General features: G+C 39.4%; 1 protein-coding gene across 2 annotated transcripts; it reads right to left on the minus strand.

The window, feature by feature from the left end:
- Positions 1–698: 698 nt before the first annotated feature.
- Positions 699–21,694, minus strand: sgk3 (serum/glucocorticoid regulated kinase family member 3). 2 transcript variants are annotated; one of them, XM_036520962.1, is made up of 17 exons: positions 21,487–21,694; positions 15,079–15,282; positions 14,401–14,484; positions 11,565–11,637; positions 9,973–10,048; positions 9,151–9,226; positions 8,416–8,465; positions 6,829–6,886; positions 6,282–6,365; positions 5,894–6,025; positions 4,762–4,874; positions 3,973–4,009; positions 3,275–3,361; positions 2,839–2,934; positions 2,394–2,549; positions 1,898–1,987; positions 699–1,213 (listed from the first exon to the last, which is right to left on the minus strand). In XM_036520962.1, exons 2-17 carry the CDS (start codon positions 15,154–15,156, stop codon positions 1,043–1,045), a joined length of 1,461 nt encoding a protein of 486 aa, XP_036376855.1. In that variant the 5' UTR covers positions 15,157–15,282; positions 21,487–21,694; the 3' UTR covers positions 699–1,042. The 2 variants fall into 2 exon arrangements, with proteins under 2 accessions (XP_036376855.1, XP_036376856.1); XM_036520963.1 differs by lacking the exon at positions 21,487–21,694 and adding an exon at positions 16,875–16,952.
- Between the last annotated feature and the right edge of the window lie 545 nt (positions 21,695–22,239).

Below are 22,239 nucleotides of genomic sequence, written 5' to 3' on the forward strand. Positions count from 1 at the left end.
GGGAATTAAGGCCACGTTTCGTTTTAATTGTACAGTACAATTCCAACACATTGTACACCTTGAAAACATACTTAGGGTTAACCTCTACCATAACATTGCCTGGTAAGAGCTTGCTTGCTGGCATTGGTACTACATTTCCAAATCATTTTTCAGGTAGTTTGTGCTTGAAAATTTTTTTAGACAAGGTGCGGGTTAGTTACAACATTGGCAATAAACAGGAAATACTAAGAAACACACACGGCTATAAATAGATACTTGGTAAATAGTTAACATGTTAAAGAAATTGCAAATAACATACGCCAAAATTGACCAATCTACACTTCTGTTCAAAAGAGAAAATAATGATTTTAAATTTAATGACAGACTTATGTTCCCATCTTGTTAAAATTTTTAACAATCACATGTAGGCTTGTTCATATTTATTCAGCAACAATTACCTGTCCCCACTGACAGTATATACAAATATACAGCTTTACACAGAACTTACTTTGTTTAAGTTCTTATTAAATATAGCATTAAACATTAATTTTCGTTAGGCACATGATGGTTACAAGTGACATCTTTGGTGGAAAAAAGAGAAACAAATACAGATGTAACAGATGCAAATGTTATACATTTAGACTTTGAAGTTTGTCAAATATATATTTAAATTTCACAAGTTCATTTTATAAGGTCACTTATCCTTTTCTTTACTGCAGTTTTAAAATAGAAACACTGATTACAAGGCATATGTAGATTTTTAAATCTACAAGACAACTTTGGTTCAACATGTTAATAACTTGGTCAAATGAATTCTCTCTCTCTCTCATATATATGAGATATTTGCTGGCACAAGCAGCTGCCCATATCATTTAGATGTGTTATATGATCATGAAGGCTTTGGCTCTCTGTTGAGAGGTATTAATGCAAGGAATTATTCCCTTTTTATCCAAAATAATTTCCATTAGGTAAGGCAAAGTCAAAAGGCCCCTTCAAGCTATGCCTATGTTGTTTAACAAAAAAAAAAAAAAAAGCAGGAAGCAGCTGTGTGTATTGGGCCCTTTTACAGGAAAGCATCATCTGAGGGCGGGGCATACGAAAAACCCAAGAAGGCATCATCAGCCTCCAGGACACTGGCATTCACGATGGAAAGGTCAGTGGAATAGCACACAGAGTTTGGAACCGTTTCTTCTGTGAATTCTGGATCGAAGTTTGATATGTCATACTGGGAATTCTGTAAGAGAAGTAGTAAAAATGACAACACACACCTCACAGCTGAAAGGCAAATCAGATCAATTCATACCAATGATATGTTCTCTGAGAATGAATGTAAACAGATGCAGAGAGGCCATATTTTAAGATTTTGGTTGAATATTGAATCCCAACACAACAAATTGGACTAAATAGCTGCCCAAATAATGAATATTATTTAAAAAGCATTATATATAGAAATAATTCTGCAGTGTATCTCACAATGTGCTTGTTTTTTAAAACCTTACCTTAGAAAACTACAATTAAGTAACTTTGATCATTGACCAATACATTATGAATATGTACTGACACCAGTGTTGTCACCCAGCTGATACTTTAGTGGCTGTACCACTAATTTTTTGTATGTATGGACAGAGACATAAGATTTGAGTTAGGCTCACTAAACCCAAAACCTTCCAGTAAGTGAAATATTTGGCTGAAGCTGAAACAGAAAACTCTGGATCTGGTGTTCTCTTTAAATAAAAAACTTTAAATAAAAAATTCCGGTCTTTTTTGTAAAAAATAAAAAAACGCATATTCTTAAACACTACTATCAGTCACACACATCATATATATATATATATATATATATATATATATATATATATATATATATATATAAAATGCTGAAATAGAACAGAATTTTGTCTCAGATTAAGATACATACCACGTTGGGATTGAACGGGGGTGAAATCTTTTTGTGTTCTAGGTCATCCCAGTTAATGGAGGAAAAGAAGTTGTGTCTTTTGATCTCATTCTGGAAAAAATAATAATAATAAATACACAACAAAGGGGTTGTAGCTATGATAATAAAGTTACAGCTTAATCACTCATGGACTTGTTAAAAGCCTCCACTGTAGCCCAGTATGTGGAAGCACTTGGGGGCATATGAGAGTGTCACAGTGACAATAGAGCAGGGCCACTCACTCCAGGTCATCATTAAATAATTCATACCATAAGTGGAAAGGGAAGGTACATGGATTCAATAAAGACAGCTCACATCTGAGTCAGGAGGTTGCCTAATCTATGTGGAACACAAGCCAAGCAGACATGGTGGCCCTGGATTACCAGGGAAGTGTACCCCTGTGGTAGAATACCATAGTGACACTGTGCAGTCTTCCACCACTAGAGGGAGACTGGTCAGTGAAATAAACTGAACTCACAAAGTCCTCCCTTGAGCCCAGCCTCTTGGTCCGGTCCTTCTCCAAAAGTGCTGCCAGGATGGACCAGGCAGTGGTAGACGCTCCAGGCCTCATCAGCAGCGTCTTATGAAGGATGTTGTCATACATTTCATGGGTGTCCCTGCTGTAGAATGGAGGCTGCATGGAGAAACAGGTGCACTGCATCAGAGAGCACATTCAGGGCAGTTCAAATGGAAGAGGGCTGCATTAAGATGATTTCCCTCCAGCTACTTCCAAATGCAGACATGTCAAAAATACTTTTTCGTGAGAAGCATCGTATTACTCTTTGAATATACATGTCTCAAAAAGATTAGCATAGGGACTTTAGCACAGAAGCAGACTTGCGGAGTCAGCTTCTTTTGTGCCTCCTGCAGCATTTCCCCCACACATGTGAACCATGAGGGTATTAACAGGGGCAGAATCATACCAGGCCATACAGCATCTCGTAGAGGACAGAGCCAAGGCACCACCAGTCCACTGTGTTGTCGTAGGGCTGCTTTCTCAGGACCTCCGGGGCTAGATACTGTAAAAGAGACATGGATGCACAATGTCGCTAAGGCCAGATGCTGCACAGACAGAAGTAAGTCCTTGGGACAAGTGTTTGTATGATTTTGTGAAATTCTGTTTATGGACACAATATATTTACATTTTGTTCATTTTACATCCTAAAGTGTAAGAGTGTAAGACTTTCTCCCTATTTTATTCAGTTATACGTAAAAAATCAAACATTTTCATTAAGATGAAACCACTCTAGTGTATAACTGGGATTTTCATAAAAGGGGTTATGGAATAAACATCCACAGTTACAGGGAACTCATTCTTTGGAGATAAAGTTATTTTTACACTTGTAGAGAAAATGTTACCTCTGGTGTCCCACAAAATGTCGTTGTAGTCTCAGCTTGGGAAATACCCTCTTTACACAATCCAAAGTCAGTCAAAACTACATGTCCCTTTAAAAAAAACACAGACAGAGACGTTTTTAGACAGTGGTGTTTTCCACACAAGCGGCCCATTATCCTCAACTTTAAAGAATCTTTTGTTGCAGTGGAATGCCGGCCAGTGTGTAGCCTACTCACGATTTCCTCACATTCTCCACAAGATTCGTCAGGAAACGCTTGAGTAGAACTTAATCTAATCACAGGCGTTCCCTTACAGAAATAAAACGGAAACGATCCTCCTGTGTTTTTTGTTTTACTGGAGTATTATTATACAATATATTCTGTATTTTCACTCACAGTTAGATCCTTCAGCATTATTATTACTAATTATCTTAGTAGACACCCTTAGCAAAGATGACTAAGATAGCTCACACATTTACATGTTATTCATTTATACAGTTAGGGATTCACTTAAGCCATATGAGGGTACAACAGCAAACTCCCAAACATGAAACATTCACAAGTGCAATTCATTGAACACTAGACCATGTACCTCGCCCCTCACCTGCTGAAACAGCATTATTTATCATTTCAAAACAAAACCAAAATCACTTATTTAAAATGTCTATTCAATCTAATATTCTCATGCATGACAAAATAGATGAAAACACAATTATACTTACTTGGTAGTCAAGCAGAATATTTTCTGGTTTCAAATCCCTGGTAGAAGTAAGATATCTCATTAATAGCATATTACTTCTGTAGCCTCATCAGTATTAGAGCACATTTCATTCAGTGCATCATCTTGGACTTTCTTATTGGGCAATGAAATATAGTAAGTAAAAGAAAGTTAAAGTATATATTTGCAAAAGCTCTTTTCTGTCTATCACTGCATGCTCTGATTTTAAACCATAATGAGATTAGAAAAAAAAACAATCAACCTTATACAGGAAATCATTGAGAGGCATGTGAAATTACACTTAATTACTTTAAGAAATGACAAAAAGTGCCTTCACATTCATATGCATCCTTGTGCTTACAGAAAAGATCTTTTCGAAATGTTCTCTATGACGAAATGAAAACAAACAGCAAATAAAACTGAAGTGGAGGAAGCATTACAGACTTGGCAAGTGTCAGGAATGCCCAGTCACGCAACGTTCTTCCTCTATACATGTGTACGAAATCACAAGCAAAGGGAGGCGGGGTGGGTGACCACATGTAGAAGTTTAAGCACAGTCAACAGTGAAAACCAGTCTGCTCCATGGTGGAAAACCTTCAAGCGTGGGTTAAACATTCATGGTACCAGACACTCGCCCAGTGGAAAAAACAGAGCTGAAGAGGCCTACAGGAAACCTACACAGTCTGTTGACATGGATGACTAATTTGTCCACAGAGTGCGCCCCATCACTACCGCAGTTAACTCTTTCTAGGGTAAAGCCGACGGCAGTACTTCTCGCAAGTTTCTCATTTACCTGTAAACTATGTTTAGGGAATGCAGGTAGCCCAGTGCACTTGCTATTTCTGCGCCGTAGAACTTTGCTCTGGGTTCTGGAAAGGTCCGTTCTCTTTGGAGGTGGAAAAACAGCTAGAATCACATGAAATTACAGCTGGTCAGGAAAGCCCACTGGCAAAGAAACAAATAAAACCTTTACCACATTACCTGAATCTGCAAATGGCAGGATAATACAGAGGTAATGACGGTGTATTAGGCTTTACTTTTTATTCAGTGCACTGCATTTGAAATATCAGGTACACTTACACATCTCTATCACAAGAATGATGGTGTGACAGGTATATTCTACTGTACCTGCACATCCCATGATAAATAAGACCTGATCTTTGATTTACAATGGGAATACACATCTCAAATACACACACACACAACAACACCAGCAGAAGATAGGGCTTCCTCTCAGATTACAACAACGCACATCTGGGATTCCACACCACCATTTGGGTGTGAACAGAATGGCATTGAAACACAAAGGCTTCACCACATGTTATTATTACAGAAAAGCTGTTACACAGGGCTGATAAAAAAATTTCCAGTATCTTGTCTGAGTCAAGCCTGGCTTTGGACACTAAGCCCAAAATGCCATGGCCCCAAATGCACACTGTCATTGTTTGTTGTGATGAGCTGCAAAATTGACCTAAATTATCCAAGTTATGTTATTTTTCATCTGAACAGCCCATACAAAGTAAATAAATCTTACACTGTAAAGACGACACAGCAGAGAAAAATATAGTATGGAGTCAGTTTGGTAAAGAAATAGTTGGCTAAGGCCTTCTTTGATGCAAATTTTCATTCATTCTTTGGTCATTAACAAGTCACAGTTATCTTCAGCATTTTAAAAAGAATACGTCCAATACTGTGTTTCCTCTGAGTCCCAGTTACACGTCAGCGCTGCTTTCCATCAAGTCAAATGAACCTTCTAGAGGAACTCCGTAGGCATTCACTGAATGCTCGCCTTTCTGTCCAGATGGCATTCCTGCTGTCAATCACATCTGAGAGCAGGACACAGTGCACTTCCTGCCTTGGGTTATTCTAGGTTTCCTACAACATATGAGTCATTGCATCACATCCAGGCATTTGAAACTACTCACTTCTCCACCATTGATGAAGTCCAAGACAAAGTACAACTTTTCTGTAGTCTGGAACGAATAATGCAGTCCGACCAAGAAGGGGTGCTTGACATTTTTCAGAAGCACGTTGCGTTCGGCCATGATGTGTTTTTGCTGGGAGAAAAGAACACAGGTGTATGAAAAGTGAAAAAGTACAACATGAGAACAAGGATCTGTATGGATTATGTTCCTTGTCAGAAACACATTAGAATGGTACATCTCCCCTGGTAAATATAAAGAATGTAGACTTTTATGATTTCTGTTTAATTGGTCAGAAACACATTATAATGTTACCTGTTCCTTGGTGAATATAAAGAATGTAGACATGCATAACTTTTGTTTATTGGTTAGAAATGCATTAAAACATTACCTCTCTCCTTTTCAGAATAACTCTTTTCTGCAAGACCTTGATTGCATAAAACTTCCCATCCAGCTTACGTTTAGCAAGAAAAACCTTCATGACAAAGAGAAAGCAGAGGCGGATTTACACAATCAACCTCAAAACCCAACTTCCACAGAGCAGGGCAGGGCTATACTGAACAACAAGGCTGTGAAATACCAGAATTGAGTAAATTCTCACTTCTTCAATGGCAAAAACACCAATTGTTATATGCAGAACCAAAAATACAGTTATCACGCTATTAGGATTACAAATAAGCACATTTTTTTCAGTGTACCGTACATTTTACTTTCATAGTAATATCACTCTTTTGGACAATGAACAATACACTTTCGGATTCTCAACAATGTGCTTTCTTCAACAGAGAACACGCACAGCATAGAAACTTGCTCTTCAGCATTCACTGGCAATCTAAAGATCAGGAATACATCAGTTTTGACAATGGCTGCAGTAAATGACAAGCCCATAGCAATGCAGTAATTTACTTTCCATTTACAATAATCAGATGAAAACATACCTTGCCAAAACTTCCCTTCCCAATGACTTTAAGAAAGTCAAAGTCTGTTGGCTTTGCTCTGTAATAAAGAAAACACACAAATAAAGTCCAACATCAATGTTTAAAACTTTCTTTTTTTTTTTAACTAAACTCAAATGAAAGATCCATATCTGCAGCACATGCTGGAAATAAGTGAAAGTTCAAGATGACTTAAAACATTTTTACGACATCAGTTATATAATATCTTATTCCATGGGCAATACTTGAAATGTTTGGGAACAGCACTGAAATACGACATATGAAGATGCATATCATAATAACATTAGAATTATGGAACTGTAAGAGATCTCTGTGTGAGATAAGCTAAGGTCTGAGGTATGAATAATAAATCACACCTGGGGCACATTTCCTTCTGAAAGTGAACATTGTCTTCTGTTGGTCTGCCACCACTTCCCTCTCTCATGAACCCAAACTCCACAGGCTGTGTTAAGGCCACAGGAGTTCCTCCCAAATCCTTTTTACAGTGCTTGCTTAAAATTATCAATTTGCCTTAGCTTAAACTGATCATTCCGCCTTAGCTTAGCTCAGTGTTCCTCTCCAACAACTGCCTTAACACAAGCTTCATCTCTGCTAATTTACTGATTAATTCAGTGGACGCTACTGGCACGTGCAGCTCACAAGTATACAACCGATGATGTGTAAATAATTAGCCTACAATACGACTTTGTAATCACAGCATAAAGGCAGTGCTGTTATGCTACGATGGCTTTGTATACGCTGTAATTTTTTTGACCTTTAAATTTTTTTGACCTTTACACCATGTAGGATCATGTCTGCTTTCGCCATGATATTTTTCAGTGCAAAGATAAGCTACAGATCAAAGCTGTACAATACAGCTGATATACATTAAAGTCCTATGATACACTAAAGTCACATCTTTGAAACATGAAAAATCCAGGTGTTAAAATAAAGCTGACATCAACACAATAAGCTTTTTGATAAAGGTACTCAAACACCACATTTCTGAAAGGATTTTACAAAATGTACAGATGGGATTCTACGAAATGGAGCCTTTCAATGAGATGATTTGGTTAACATAATTTTCTTATGACACATTTGGTTAGGATATTTTGCTTATTTACCATATCCGCCAGCTGATCCTCTTTACCGAAAAGATTATGAGCTAACTAAGGAGCTGAAAGTACAGATTACAGAAATGATTTCATTTGAAGCTTAACGACTTTATTCTTGACATTAATTATATTTTTCTTGTATTGATTTTGTTTACCTGTACTCACAGATTTTCTGAAATATCGGTACTGGAATCATCTCATGTGTTTGGGGGAACATGTGGCAGAGCTATCGGCCTGAAATTTGGTACATCCCTAGTTTATAGTACGAAACCACAGACATTTACACATGGGCAAAATGCACATGCTGCAGGCAGACAAAGTACACTTTGCCTGAACTGCGCAAAAAAAAATTAAACAATTTCATCGGGTGAAATGTTTCATTAAACACTTTTTTTTTCTGAGTGAAATTGAAACATACACATGTGAAGCTCTCTTTTGAGTTTGTAAAATCAGAGAGGAGGAATGTGAGACTTACTGAGGATTTCCAGATGGTCCCAGGTTAATATTTCTGGAGGTAGAACTTTTCTAAAAAATACAAATCATAGGGAACATCAGTGTAAAACAGTGTACATTACAATGAGTGGGTTAGATTGTTCAGGTAAACAAAGCCAACAGCATGTTACCAGCAGCAATCTTACGTGTCTTGAGCCACGTCTTCCCTAAGAAATGATGTGGGAACTATGCCAAATATGATCTACCTGAAGGGTGTGAAATCATTTGAAAGGCTGAGAGTGTATGCTTAAAGGTGTCACAGCATGGCATTTGCTACCAGCAGGGCTACAGACCCATGACCACCGTGTCTATAGGGTTTTGTTCTAGCCAGGCATCCCTTGATTAAACTAATCACTGTCTTAATTGAAACATTTACACTTCCCTTCCAGTTGTGAGAGTGTTAAGTTTGAAGAGGACTGTAAACCTGGCTGAATTACAGCCCTTTAGGCAGAGTTAATACCCCTTTTGCTACAGTGTGTTGTCTAGTCAGGTCCACTGATACAATATCTTTTTCTGTCTGTGTCTGGGTTGGTGCAGTGGACATTAATGTAAATATCCTCCCATTTTGTGTTGTTAGATGCAGTACCCAGCACTCCAGAGGAATAAGTCACTACCATTCAATTTACTGCTTTATCTCACAATAACTTTGAAAAAGCAAACAAAGAACACGAAAATAAAGTAAAATGTACAGCAAAACATTAGAAAATTAACCACCCACTTTCTCATCCTCGTCCTCAGAGGCGTCAGAGAGGTTTTTCAAATTGTCCATTTGAAGGAAGTCTCTGACATCGGGACTGCAAGTTACAAGAGGCATAGCAGTCACATATCACAATTCATTCAAGTTCACTCTACCATAGTTAGAGATACCATAGCTTAATATTTTCCCTCATAGTGCTGAAGGCTGGAGATGCAGAAAAGATGTCTGGTTTACAGGCTGCAAATCCAGTAAAAAAAAAAAAAAAAAAAAAATCACCATATTTTCTCTTAAAGATTACAGAATCAAAGACACAGCATGGCAGGACACTTTCTTTGTACAAATATCTACCTTAAAGCAACTTTGGTTAATGAGTGAATTTTTTACAGCGTGGTAAACTCTGTACCAACACCAGGCTTCTAATTGACTTGACTTGCTTGACTAATGCTGTAAAATACCTATTTCTGCAATATCAAAATTCAGTATCCTACATTTAACATAAATTGCATCCTCTTTCATAATGTGTATACTTCACTGTCACAGTGAAACCAATATTCTGGCCACTGTTTTCAGACAGAAGTGACAGAGAGATCTTAAAGAGAAAAAAGCACAATTCCCAAAACACAACACTATGATTTAACAGTTAATCTGACAAAGCCCTGTGATCTCCATGTTAGCATCACTGACTTTCAATCATTGTTAAAAAATAAACTACAAAGAGTAAATCCAAAAACAAGAATATTATCAGCAAGTTGCTTCCTGATTAATAAGATGGCGTACTTTTTGAAGCATAATGCCTGCAGTGCGATTCCAATGAAAGATAAAAACAAATTCAAATGTACTTACTGGTTACTAAGCTGGGGATGGGAGACTAGTCTCTGGATGAATTCATGTAGCCCAGTTCTCCTTTGCTTTATGAACTCTGATGGGGAATATTTCAATTAATACCTTTTCTCTCTTTCAGTTCATATAGACTCCATTTTCACATGCCAAACAATTCATTGAGAACTAATATACGGTGAGACTGTTCACTGCATTCATGGCTTGAATGTACTGTACTCAAATTCACTGGGGCCATTCAACACAGATTCATGACGGCAAAGATCAGTCTTCAGTCAAGAATCACAAACTGCTATTCATTTAGGCAGCAGTGAATGGAACGCTGATTAGCAATACTGCCTCCCTCTTTCACAGCTTTCAACCATGACTGTACATGACCAGTGACCTTGTCGCTTCAATGTTAATAAGGGCCTCGTCACACTTTCCAAACATCTGGGTCCTACAACAGCTGCAGCATCACAATTCAGAAACGCAGCACAAGAGCTGTCAAGCAGCATAAACCATTTCTATCCGTGTAAACACACTCCATTCTGACAGCTGCTGTAAATGTCTGCTAACTTTCGTCCATTTTACCATCAGTAAGAAATACAGTACATTTGATGTGCTGATAGGAAACCTAGTAATTTAATCGGGGTTTGTATTACAGAATATGGCCTGCATGGTCATATTGAGTTTGGCTGCATGTTTCAATTGCATTTTGAACTATGGACACACTTTTCATAGCTTCCTACTGTAAATACATGCTGTAGCTTAAAAAGTAAAAACTACAAAACATCGCTGTGATAGGTGCTGAAGATTTTCAGTCATGTGACATTTACAATCTATCAAAGAGATCTATCCTGACACTTGCAGATGTCTTAAAAATGACAACTCTTGCAAATGTGATGTGGATTTCTTGTATACTGCTGATAGGGGGTGCATTAGAAAGTGGTTGCCGATATCTGAGGCGGGAATGCTTCCATCTATTTACACAGTAAAACAAAAAATTTCTCAATTTGCATTTGGATCTGGAAACCACAGCCAAAACATGACGCAAATTCAGGTAAGTGTTAGTTGAAAGGGAGTGTTCATTTCAAGCTCTGATGTCCTTACAGAACCCCCACAGTATCAGCGGCGCCTTCCCTGAATGAGTGTGGTCTCTCCTCACTGCCCCTGCCACCCACGGTACATACCACAGACAAGCACAGAAAAACACCTCTGTAAGTTCTCCTACTATAAAAACTTATTTGGTTGTGACAATAGCTGGAAAAAATGCATTTGCTGTTCTAGAAGCAATACTTATGTATTGAGGCAAATGTGAGAATATATTTCAAAATACTTGCTTTTCTACAGTTTCATATTACCAATAATCCACTTTATCAAATTCACATGATATAATGTTCTCCAAATAAAATAAATGTGCTTTAAGCCGCGTGGAGAAAATGCGTTCTCTGTATTTTATTTTGATCCACTTCAGCCAACGGGTCTCTGCTTCTCAGAGCGGACAGATTAGCAGAAGTAAGATTTCATATTGCCCATGTGTCTAGTTCACTGTTAGGTCTGTAAGCAAAATACTCACTGGTACACTCTTATGTTAAACACAACATATATGTAAGTACCTGGCTCAAAATTGTCCCCAAATATTCTCTTAGCTGGGATCTTCAGATTCATAGAAGGAAACTGTTTTCTTAACTGCAAAGAAAAAAAAGAGATTTTCAGGAACAGGCTGACAGGGTAGAGACAGAAAATGCAGTACATTTTTGTGCAGTCATAATGACAGCGTTCTCCTGAATATGGAAGTGAGGAAACATCTTAGATACATACATATCTTTAACTGGAGGATTTACACTTCTGTTAACTGAAGTAGATAGAACACAACACACCGCTCTTCCTTCCCACCAGAGGCAAAAGTTTCAACTCTTTTCAAATAGAATAGAATGATCTTCATTGTCATTATACTCAGGTACAGTGTATTTCTCCCGATGTAGTTAAAATAAAACAAATAAATAAAACAGATAAAATAAATAAATAAAAGCAGTGCCAGAAAGACAGCAGTAATAGCAGCTTAATGTTTAAAGAAAACAGTGATATTAGCAGCTTAATGTTTTTTTTTTTTACAAGGCACATTATAAATTATATTTACACATATTTTTCTCTCTGTTTTCTGTTTTATTTCTCCTTTCTGTCGTACACATATGAGATGAGATTCATTCAGATCAACCCACAGACACCTGAATCTTCAATGAGTGGGTTGCCATGTTCATTTACAACTCAAGCTTGGACAGTCAGGAGACAGAGGTCCTCAACATTAGAACAGTATATATACCAGCACCTATACCATATATAACTATATGGTATAGGTGCTGTTGGCTGGGTCTAAGAATCGAGTTGCCATGGCGTAGCTCAGAATAACACAGAACAATACCGACATGGCGCCCCTGAATCTTGAAACCGGTCTCTCCTGCAACAGCTCCAACGGAATGTTGTTTTAAATAATGCCACATTTAATCAGATCATCCACTGAAACCAAAATCCAAAAACATCTTTCCAGTGCTGTCCACGGCTTACAGAGAGGTCACGTAACTTCAACCCAGATTGCTGGTTTCGCACAGGACAAGATGAAATTCAAAATATATTTCCATGAAATGGTCACACTTAACATTGCGCCCAGACAATTCTGCTGATGCCTGACTGATGCTTACAATGCTGATGCTTGCATTCTCAGTGAAAACCATGCTAGCAGAATGCCTGTCCCCTCCATACCTGCTCACCTACACCTGGCAATACTTATTTGTCACCTCTCTGCATAGTTGAGGGATCTACTTTATTTCTCTGAATCATAGGCCTATTGTCTTGTTTTTGTATTCTGTTTTTATCACAAGAGGTGCTCTGTAGCCTGACATAGCTTTCATGTGTATTATGCAACATGTTCAAGTGTTTTTACATTCCACTCCATTGATCCAAATGCTGTAGAACAACAGAATGTGTATGCTTAGGGCTCATTAAAAGCTGGCAACAATTACATGAATGACAGCAAGTGCTTTGTCGCACCGCCACATGTCTGCTGTGAATAGTTGACTTACAGAAGCACAGCTGTTAGACTCCACTGTTTTTATTTAACCTACAGTTTTGGTCATAATATTAGACCTCAGTCTGGTTCCGTTTCTGATAAATCTGTGAATCAACAAGTAAAATGCTTCTCATTTAACATATTAGCCCTCAAGACTATGATGTCAAACACCATGGTGTTGTTCAAACATTTAAATATTAGTTAAGGAGGGTAAACGGCCAACTTCTGGTCCCTCAAATCATGTTACTAAGGAAGTGACAGAGAGACTCTAGTTCTGCAACAAAGTTATAATGCTGAACTGAGTCACACACTTCTGCATTCTCCCTCACAGAATGAAGATACAAGCAAATGTCAGTATTGACCGTATTGGCTTGAACCCACGTGATAAAAACTACAGCAACTTGTGAGTAGTGCTTACATCAACATTTCCCCGGGTAAAAGAAAATGAACCTACAACATTCAGTAAAACTCACTGAACCTTCACACCAAAGTTCTGAACAAACTCAGATAAAAGTAGCTTTTTGTGCTTTCAACATTGTTAGCTATACAGTAGATAATCAGAAATCTTTGGGTAAAACTTCTACAGCAAATACATGTAGGGACAACACAGAGTGTCAGACTGGTTTTCTGTGGGGGTAGAGTTTTATTGCTCAATAGCACTTCTTTTGTGAGTTAATCTTAGCAAAATATTACGGCTGTGACGGCAGATAAGATAAGATAAGATAATCCTTTATTAGTCCCACGGCGGGGAAATTTGCAGTACTAATCTACTCTATAGATAAATTTTACCCACTGAAGGCAAGTGATTGACTCATGGAAAACCATGAAAAATGCTCTTGTCGACTCTGCAGACATATTTTAGTTACTGAGGGGAGTGATTGGCTCTTCTTGACATCCTTGAGAGGTGCTCTGTCTGGTAAAGCACCTGTTGGTGACGCATCTCTGTTTGGGAGAAAGCCTAATGTCTTGCAGTGAGTGCAGATGTTGGCCAGTTTGTACACAATAGAAATGTGCACTCACCCCAAGAGGTATTTTTTACTCACCATGAGAAGAACACCTCTCCACAATTATGATGTCAGGAGTCTTCAAAGGCCATTTTCAACCACCCTCTAAAATCTGTGTTTAATGCCATTTTTAAAGTTTCCCCAAAATACAGATATATTGACCTGCCAGTGTATCTATATTGTTAAATCCAAGCAAATAGCTAAAATGTGCTATAATGTACTATTTTGATTGAATCTCATCCCTAGTCTAAACCGCACAAGATGGTGTCTTTGTGCTCAATCGGGACAAGACGCAGTATATGACACACTAGCCTCTTCGCTCTCCAGATAATACATATTAATTAATATTATTAAATATTCAAATATTTCCACTTCCCTTACCGTATTGTAGAGTTTGTCGAACTCTGCGTATCTCCTGAAGACAAACCATTCGTTCCCTCCAACGTTCACCATCACTTTGTAAACCTGAAAAATGACCATAAAACAGGGTTTGTCAAAGGCAGGATGATGTGACCGATGCAAATGGACAAATAGAAAAAAGGTTTCAGTTTGTTTTATGGTCAGCGTGCAAACATGGGGGAGAGACGTGTGTTCAGAAGACCATGTTAACACAAGTTCATATATGACAATGAGGAAGTGAGAAAAGTGACTGTACACTCATTGTTTATTCTGAAGGCCCAGTCTAAGGAATTTGCTTTCGCTCAAGGAGTTCTCATGAAATCAGAGCCAGAACAGACTAGCCTTACTGCACAAAGGCATTATGCTTCCCTCCTTTCTGGCTTTGCCTGGCAGCCTCACTTTTTGGACTTACTTACATATGTTGTCACATAGGGACACTGTACTGGACAAAAATTGTTCATTGAATAATTCTACAGTTTTTAATATGGCCTTTGCAGAACTCCAAAAACAATTCAAACAGGCTATCACAGATGTGATAAACAGACATAGATAAAACAGTATTGTAATTATGCAGCTCAGCAAGAGACATTCACAGTTTCAAACTGTTGGCTTATTCAAGCTCATGTCACCTGCGTTGAATAGCTGTGCTGTCGTACTCACAGTGAAGCGTTTCTTCTTGTCCCTCTGCTCGTTGTAGCAGGGGATGCTGACGTTGGGACAGCTGGTTTGCTCCTCCATTTCGTGGGTGGGATTCGGTCAGATAGGTCTCTGCAGCGTGGAGTCAAAGTTCACAAGTCTGCTCTTCAGAAGTCAGTGGCACCGCTATAGCTCGCAGGTACAGCTGGAAATCTCCATTCTGGCACTCTGAGGAGGGAGAAGGGCCAAAAAAGCTTAAAATACCAAATACTTTCTTTGTGTACAGCGCCCTGCAGGGGACGGAACTGGAGCCCCTCAGGTTGCAGAGGGTTTCCTGGAAGGCCGGGCTCGGTGTGAGGCTTAACAGGAGGGGGGTCGGTAATCGCCCTCTGATGTATGTGTAGCGCGCTGATTCATCCTGTGGGGCCAGAGCCCTTTCCCTCCCCTGCAAGTGGAAACGTAACTCACCCTCTTCTCACTCCCACTCCCACTCCTCCTCCCCCCTGCCCCCCTCCCAGCCAGACCCGCTCTCACACAGAGAGAGTGACAGCCTCTCTCCGTGCTCTGTCAGACAGCAGGTATTTTTAGATAACCTTCTGCTAGCATTTGAAGTGTCCAGAGTGCAGGCAGTGAAGCTGTAGGTGCGCCCCCCCCCCCCCCCCCCAACCCCCCACCCTGCAACAGCCACTGACAGAGCCTGCTGTAGCCACACGCACACAGTTTCAGGTCTGAGACAGAACAGAACCTAACCAGCTAAACGAAACATAATCTCGCCAAATCTCACTGAGGCAAATTACCAGGCATCGTGAACACATATGCAAACATCGTGACAGAGGCTCACAAAACACGCAGAAAAAGCAAACGAGAAACCGTCATTTAAAAGCTGAGGAAAAGCAATGGGACAGACAGAAAAGCCATTGACCTGTGCACTAATTACATAACGATTCATTTCAAAACAAAACTTTGCAGCCCTTTGTTTCAAAGCGTGGCATGATGTCAGCATCCCTGGCTGTCCCGGGGGTTTTTTTTTCCCCCCCTAGTTCAACAATAACATCCACTATGCTGCTCGGACAGTAGGCATTCTTCACAGTGTTATGTGCTTTCATCAGGCTGCACTTCCCAGTTCACTGGGCAAACAGCAAATACAGTCAGAGAGGCTGCAGGCAGCCCGCCTGCATATTAAACCTGTGCGCCTAAATTGTGCTCTTGGGTACAAAAACAATGCACACTTAGCATAAAGTGCAGAGGACCTCTTGAATTGCATCAATAAAATTTGAATTCATTAGCTAGCAAAGAACGCCACTTCTGAATCACATCCAATCTGAAATTTAAGTGGTGGCCAAGAAAGGAAATTTACAGACAAATCAGCCACTGGCTGTGAGGAAAAAAAAAAGTGTTGTGTATGTTTTTCTGACCTATGCAGATCCATGTCAGCCAAAAAAAGAACTTGACTTCCTATGTCATCAGTATGCAACATGACAGGCTTCATCACATTCCTGAGATACAGTGGAGTATCCAGTCTTGTGAAAAAAAAAAAAAGCTGACAGAGACCTTATCGACTTTATCTGCAACGTGAAAAATTACACTTTTGCAAATCAAACAAATATTCAAACCTTTGAATTTGGCTTATTTCAAGTCTTTGGTATAGACTCCAAATACTCCAAAACGTTCCAATGCTGTCACAGATTTGAAATGAGGTTTAACAGTAGTGCTAGAGACGGCGACATCAGGTGCACAGAACAAAAGTTCACTTTAAAAAGAGAACAGATAACAGAGAACAGCAGCAGATTGATCTGTCAAAAAAATGCAGGCTGTCCTACCTTACGTGATCAACTTCTCTGTCACCAACAAGTGTTTTCACATGGCCAAACGAGCCAGCGCTGTACCTTCAGGTGCCCAAACGAACGAGCTCTGACTTGCACAAATACTTGGCAGTATCAGGAAAGAACACTCCTGCTGGGCTATTCATGCCCAAGCATGCAGAGAAATCTCACAGAGCCGAGCAGTTAAAAAAAAAAAAAAAAAAAAACTAATTTCTCATTACAGAAAATTTGTATTGTTTGGTTTTTTTTGGCCAAAAACATGTACCAATGAATGGCGTTCTTTGAAAAAGACAGACTGTGTTTTTCTTAATACGTTCACAAGCATATAATTCGTTCGTTTTGGATCATCATTACCTTAGGTGGACATGAAACACCTGTCTTTTGAGCCGGCACTCAGACAAGCAGTTTTCCATAAGGAGGCTTGAAGACTTCTGCACGTCACCAGCTGTGGGACATTTGCATTGGGTGGCTCATGTAAATGAGCGAGACCTGTTGCACAGCTCTGTCCAACTCACAACCATGCTGGTGCACAGTGGTAGGACTGAAAAGCACCGGCTCCGCGCTCAATATAGCCAGGGAGGAGGCGTACGTGCCAATGCCCTGGAGTCACGCACTGCACCCGCTCACACCACACCGTGGGCCCACAACCTGATTGCCAATGTCACAGCAGCAACTACACTCAAACCCTGACATTACATTCCTCTTACATCACAACGTTACACATGTGTTCATAGGTACGTTTGCACAGACCTATATTCTGTTGTAAAATCTGACACAAGCCTACATGAAATGCTTTTGAACCTACGACATGCTGGCCTAAAAATGCAAAATAAAAGAATGTGACATGGGTTTGTCAGTGGTATGACAGTGGACCTGAAAGTAAAGTACTAGTAAAATTCCAATAAAAGGAAGCAATCAGCTTTTTATTTCCTCAATTCATAGACACTCACTCCTTGTCTTGTTAATACAACAGGCTTTTGATCCGAATCTTTAGTATGCTTAGTTTTTGTTTCACCTTTTCCTGCTACTTCTAAAGGCAGTTAGAGGCCTTGCACAGTAATGCTCTAACGAATGAGTAGGATAACTTTTTTTCACAGACTGTCCACAGACAATTTCTGTGGACCAAAACAGCAAGAATGAGAACTCCTTGAAACGTCTGAAACATTTGCCTGATTTGGTTCCTTTTCTCATGGAGGGAAAGAGGTGACTGCAAAACAGAAGCAAGACTTTTCAAAACTGGATGTTCCTCTAACGTATAGGAAGTGATCCAACAGGAACTCAGAACCTGTTATGGCAACCTTTCAGTTATGCACCATATGTGTCTCACTGCACCAAGCTGCTATTCTGCCAAAATGTCTGATACTATTTAAGCAAGCAACAGCATTCAGAAGACAAAGACTAAGACTAAGAAGACTCAGACTAAGTACAACACACTCCAGCATCGACACAATGCCATTCACTTTAACCTAAAACAAAGCAGGCTACATCTGGCAATCACGGATATGGACTCACTAAGATCCCACATTCTGACTTTGTGATGGGGCAAGGTCTTACTACATGTCCTGAACATACGGTTTCTGTATTCTTGGTGTTGTATGTCAGCAGAAGGAAAAGAGAATTTCATCACAGCATTATCACTGCTATTTAAAGACTGGAAACTATCTTACATTTCAGAGGGTATCCTATCATTCTATCTGCAAGTCTCATACGCCCAGATAGAATGATAAGTTACATTCCGAAATAAGTACTTCTGAAGTAAATGTGGTTGTTTACTATATCAAATTAACTCCCCAAACCTTGCTTGGTTTTCAGGGCATCAGAAAGCAAGTCCAGTAGGTATTGATGACATTAAATAGTAACTAAAGTTTATGAACAAAACTCATATAAGGCAACAGATATGAACGGCACCATAACTCCCAATGTTTATTGCATGTAGCTTAAAAGGTATGGGAAAAGAGGACGTGCTTTTTGTAGGAAACCACAAAGCATGACACAAAGTTTACTCATCCCAAAAAACTATATAATGAATGAAAAGGAGTATACACACATCTGCACAGGTGAAAGTGTGAGGGACAGTGTGTGAGTCAATGAGGTCACACCTCCCCCCCCCCCCCCCCCCCCCCCACCCTGGTTGCCTTTCTCCACCTGCTGCCAGCAGCTGTCTGGAACAGCGCCTGACCACCAGAGACCTGAGGCTTCACATCTGCAGACAACGGTGGCGCTGTGCCGCGCCACAGACAGGCGGAGGCCCCACCCGGACTCTCACGGCCCCCACGTTCAGGCAGTTGCCCCTATGGCACCACAGCCCCTAGTCCTGGAAAACGGAGCCTGCTGGGGCGAAGGCTCACCGCATGTTTTTCAGCGGCAGGGACCATACGGAAAGATACAGTCCGGCAAGGCCAGTGAATGCCCATGAAGGGTAACGGCAGCGGCAGCGTAATAAAAAGCACGTCCTCAAATGATGCCAGTCTGATTTTCGTGTGGCATTTTTTTCATTAACCCCATCTCTCATCCCCTGAGCATGAAAGCTGAAGCTTCTCCAGGTCATAGAAAGGGGCAGAGAGCAGAGGTGTTTGTTGGTGAGGGTCGGCGGGTGTTGCATTAAAAGCGCAGGATCACAAGCTAAATGAGCTTTTTTACATACCATGCACAGCAAATTTGGCCTTAGTTAAAGCACAGTGCAGTGGGAAAACCTGCAGTAAAAATGCTGCCACCTACATGATATGCATTAATCTTCCTTGATTCCAGCCGGTTTACAACCAGTGTTGGAAATTTCCCCACATTCAAACACCACAAAGAAACTTTGGAGAGCCTGCCGCATCTGTTAAATTAACTCTTTCACACCTTTACAGGCTGTGTGCTTAGTTTCTCTTATTGAAAAATGAGCCACTCAAAAAAAAAATAAAAACCCACACACTTTAACAAGGTAAATGTTTCAACAAGCAATGTTGGTGCATTTCTCTGAGAGGTTACCGTTACTGCAGTGTCACTCAAGGGCGTATAACTTCTACTGAGTCACTGCGCATGCCCTCCCAGTTGTTCAGGAATTCAAGAATATGCTTTGCATAAATGAATCATAAACACTCGCAATGGTTTGCTGGCCACAACACGTTCTGTTACACTTAAAGGGTCTAATCTGTTTGGTACATATGCTACAAAACTAATCTGTTTTGGAATAACATTCTGCCAATGGTATTGCCATTCAGTTTGCCTTTTTAAGTCTATATTAATTCATACATCAAGCCTGGGGAGATGGTGTCATAAAATAGAAGGATCATCAAAATGTCCTGAGGTAGAATGAGGCTAAGTCGCATAACCGAGACCACAGGGCTCTCTTCACACATCACTGCTACTGTGTTACATTTCTTTTACAACGTAACACAGCTGAGTGCATGGAAAAGTGGGCAATAACTCTAATTATTCCATCACCTAAAATAAACCCTGGCCTTGCATTACATCGGAGTACTGGCTCTTTGAAGAATTTACAAACCAAATGACAACATTTTCATACAACTGCAGTTCAACAGCAATGCTAATTTATGACGCGTATGCAAATTATTTTACTTTTCTGATGAGCTTTAAATGTGCCTACTGCCACAAATAGGAGGGATCTGCGCCTGAACAAAGGAAAATATGAAAGTAATAAAGTAATAAAGGTATATAAAGGTACACTCTAGCAATGATCATTGTATTGGCACTCAAAGACTTATTGACTATTTAAAGGAGTATTTTGTAAACATGTTACGATCATTATTATTAAAGCAATAATCGGCTTTACGTCGATAAGATAAAGTTGGTATTCTTACATCGTACTGAAGTTTATCCGGTATATTTTCATGGCAACATATGCAGTTTGATTTTTACATGTATGCCATGTACAAAATTCAGATGTCATTACGTCGCGAATGACAGCTCGAGTAACCTTTTCAATTCCCGGCACTGCTCGATTTTTATTGGAAATACAACAATAAAACGTTTCCCATCAACGTCTTGATTTCAATTTTACTTTCACTCTGACAGTGAAAGAGTCATCAAGAATTAAAATGTTCTAATTACACCGATCTCAAATGCGGAGGCAAATAATGAATAAATTACCTCTGTTCATCAAACAGGACCATTTTCACCTAATACTATGAACACTGGGGATATAGACAGCCTATACCAACAAAGCAACAGTTGCATAATTTCCATACCTGTCGAAGGGGATAGCTACAGAGTGCATACTTTCCTGAACTCCTTTATATCTAGTCGACAGAATTATATAAAAATAAGTTAATTACAATGACTGCGTAGAGAAGCTAAATAGCTAACTAGCTAACGTTAGATTTCATAGGAATAGACTAGCTAATGTAAACTAGCTCAATCCTATATGGGGAAATGTCAGATGATAGCTAGCTAGCTAACAGCTCGCTACAGAGCCAATGATAGCCTGTGTCTTCTCAAGCCACATTATGTAATTTCAAAATTTTGAATTTGGAAATGCAGCTAGCTACCTGGATAAACATTAATCGATAATTCGCTAACTGGCCGCGATCAAGACCATTCAATGAGCTAACTAAACCAGAATAACTAATTAAGTTCAATATTCGCAAATTGTAGCTAAACTTACCTTTTCTTATTTTCTCGTGGTTATCACCCAGTTGACTTCCACTGCCGCGTCGGGAGCAATGGAAATTATATTTATAACCCAAAAAATACCTGGATATTGTTAATTGAAGCGCGCATAGAAGCGATGGGACAGGCAGAACCGTCTTTCATCCATTCACTGCCACACACTATCAAGCGCCCGGCAAAGCAGGAAACATTAAAACGTCTATTCTGAAAGTTCCATTTAAATTAGTCACGCGACAACACTTCAAGGGAGAGGGGAACACAGAGAGGGGAGAAGTGTAAAAAAGGCAAAATAGTAACCTCTAGTGGCAGCTGTGGGACAATACTCTTACTATCTTCCGTGATTTACGTCTACTCACAGTTTAGCCTCAAAGTTTTGGTTTTATTTTGGACATTCTCAGTTATTTTCAGACATTTCCCTCGCATTAATACTTCAAAAAAAATAAATAATAATGATAATGATAAGAATAATAACCATATTTTCATATTTAAGAGAAATCTTAAAATGTCTATATTTTACGCACGTTTATATTGTAGTTTTTAGTCCCATACATTGCGTTATATCACGTACTTTTCCATTTCTGACTACGCTGAGTCCATGTACAAGCTGTACGTGCGCTAAATAATGTCTGAACGGAATGCACATAAATGGAATACATGCTTGATATATTGCAAGGTATTCAAGACGTTTTATTAGCATGTATATTCTATAAAATGCAACCTCCTAGTCCGAAGTTAAATTACGTCTGTA

This window comes from Megalops cyprinoides, chromosome 2 (genome assembly GCF_013368585.1).
Source record: "Megalops cyprinoides isolate fMegCyp1 chromosome 2, fMegCyp1.pri, whole genome shotgun sequence".
Classification (NCBI taxonomy): Eukaryota; Metazoa; Chordata; class Actinopteri; order Elopiformes; family Megalopidae; genus Megalops; species Megalops cyprinoides.

Excerpts from the sequence above, each read along its gene's own strand:
- sgk3 (XM_036520962.1), bottom strand. The coding sequence starts at position 15,156 with ATGGAGGAGCAAACCAGCTGTCCCAACGTCAGCATCCCCTGCTACAAC. Across the intron at positions 11,638-14,400 it reads TCGACAAACTCTACAATACG|TTAAGAAAACAGTTTCCTTC; the intron begins GTAAGGGAAGTG and ends TTTTCTTTGCAG. Across the intron at positions 2,550-2,838 it reads ACGAGATGCTGTATGGCCTG|CCTCCATTCTACAGCAGGGA; the intron begins GTATGATTCTGC and ends TTCTCCATGCAG.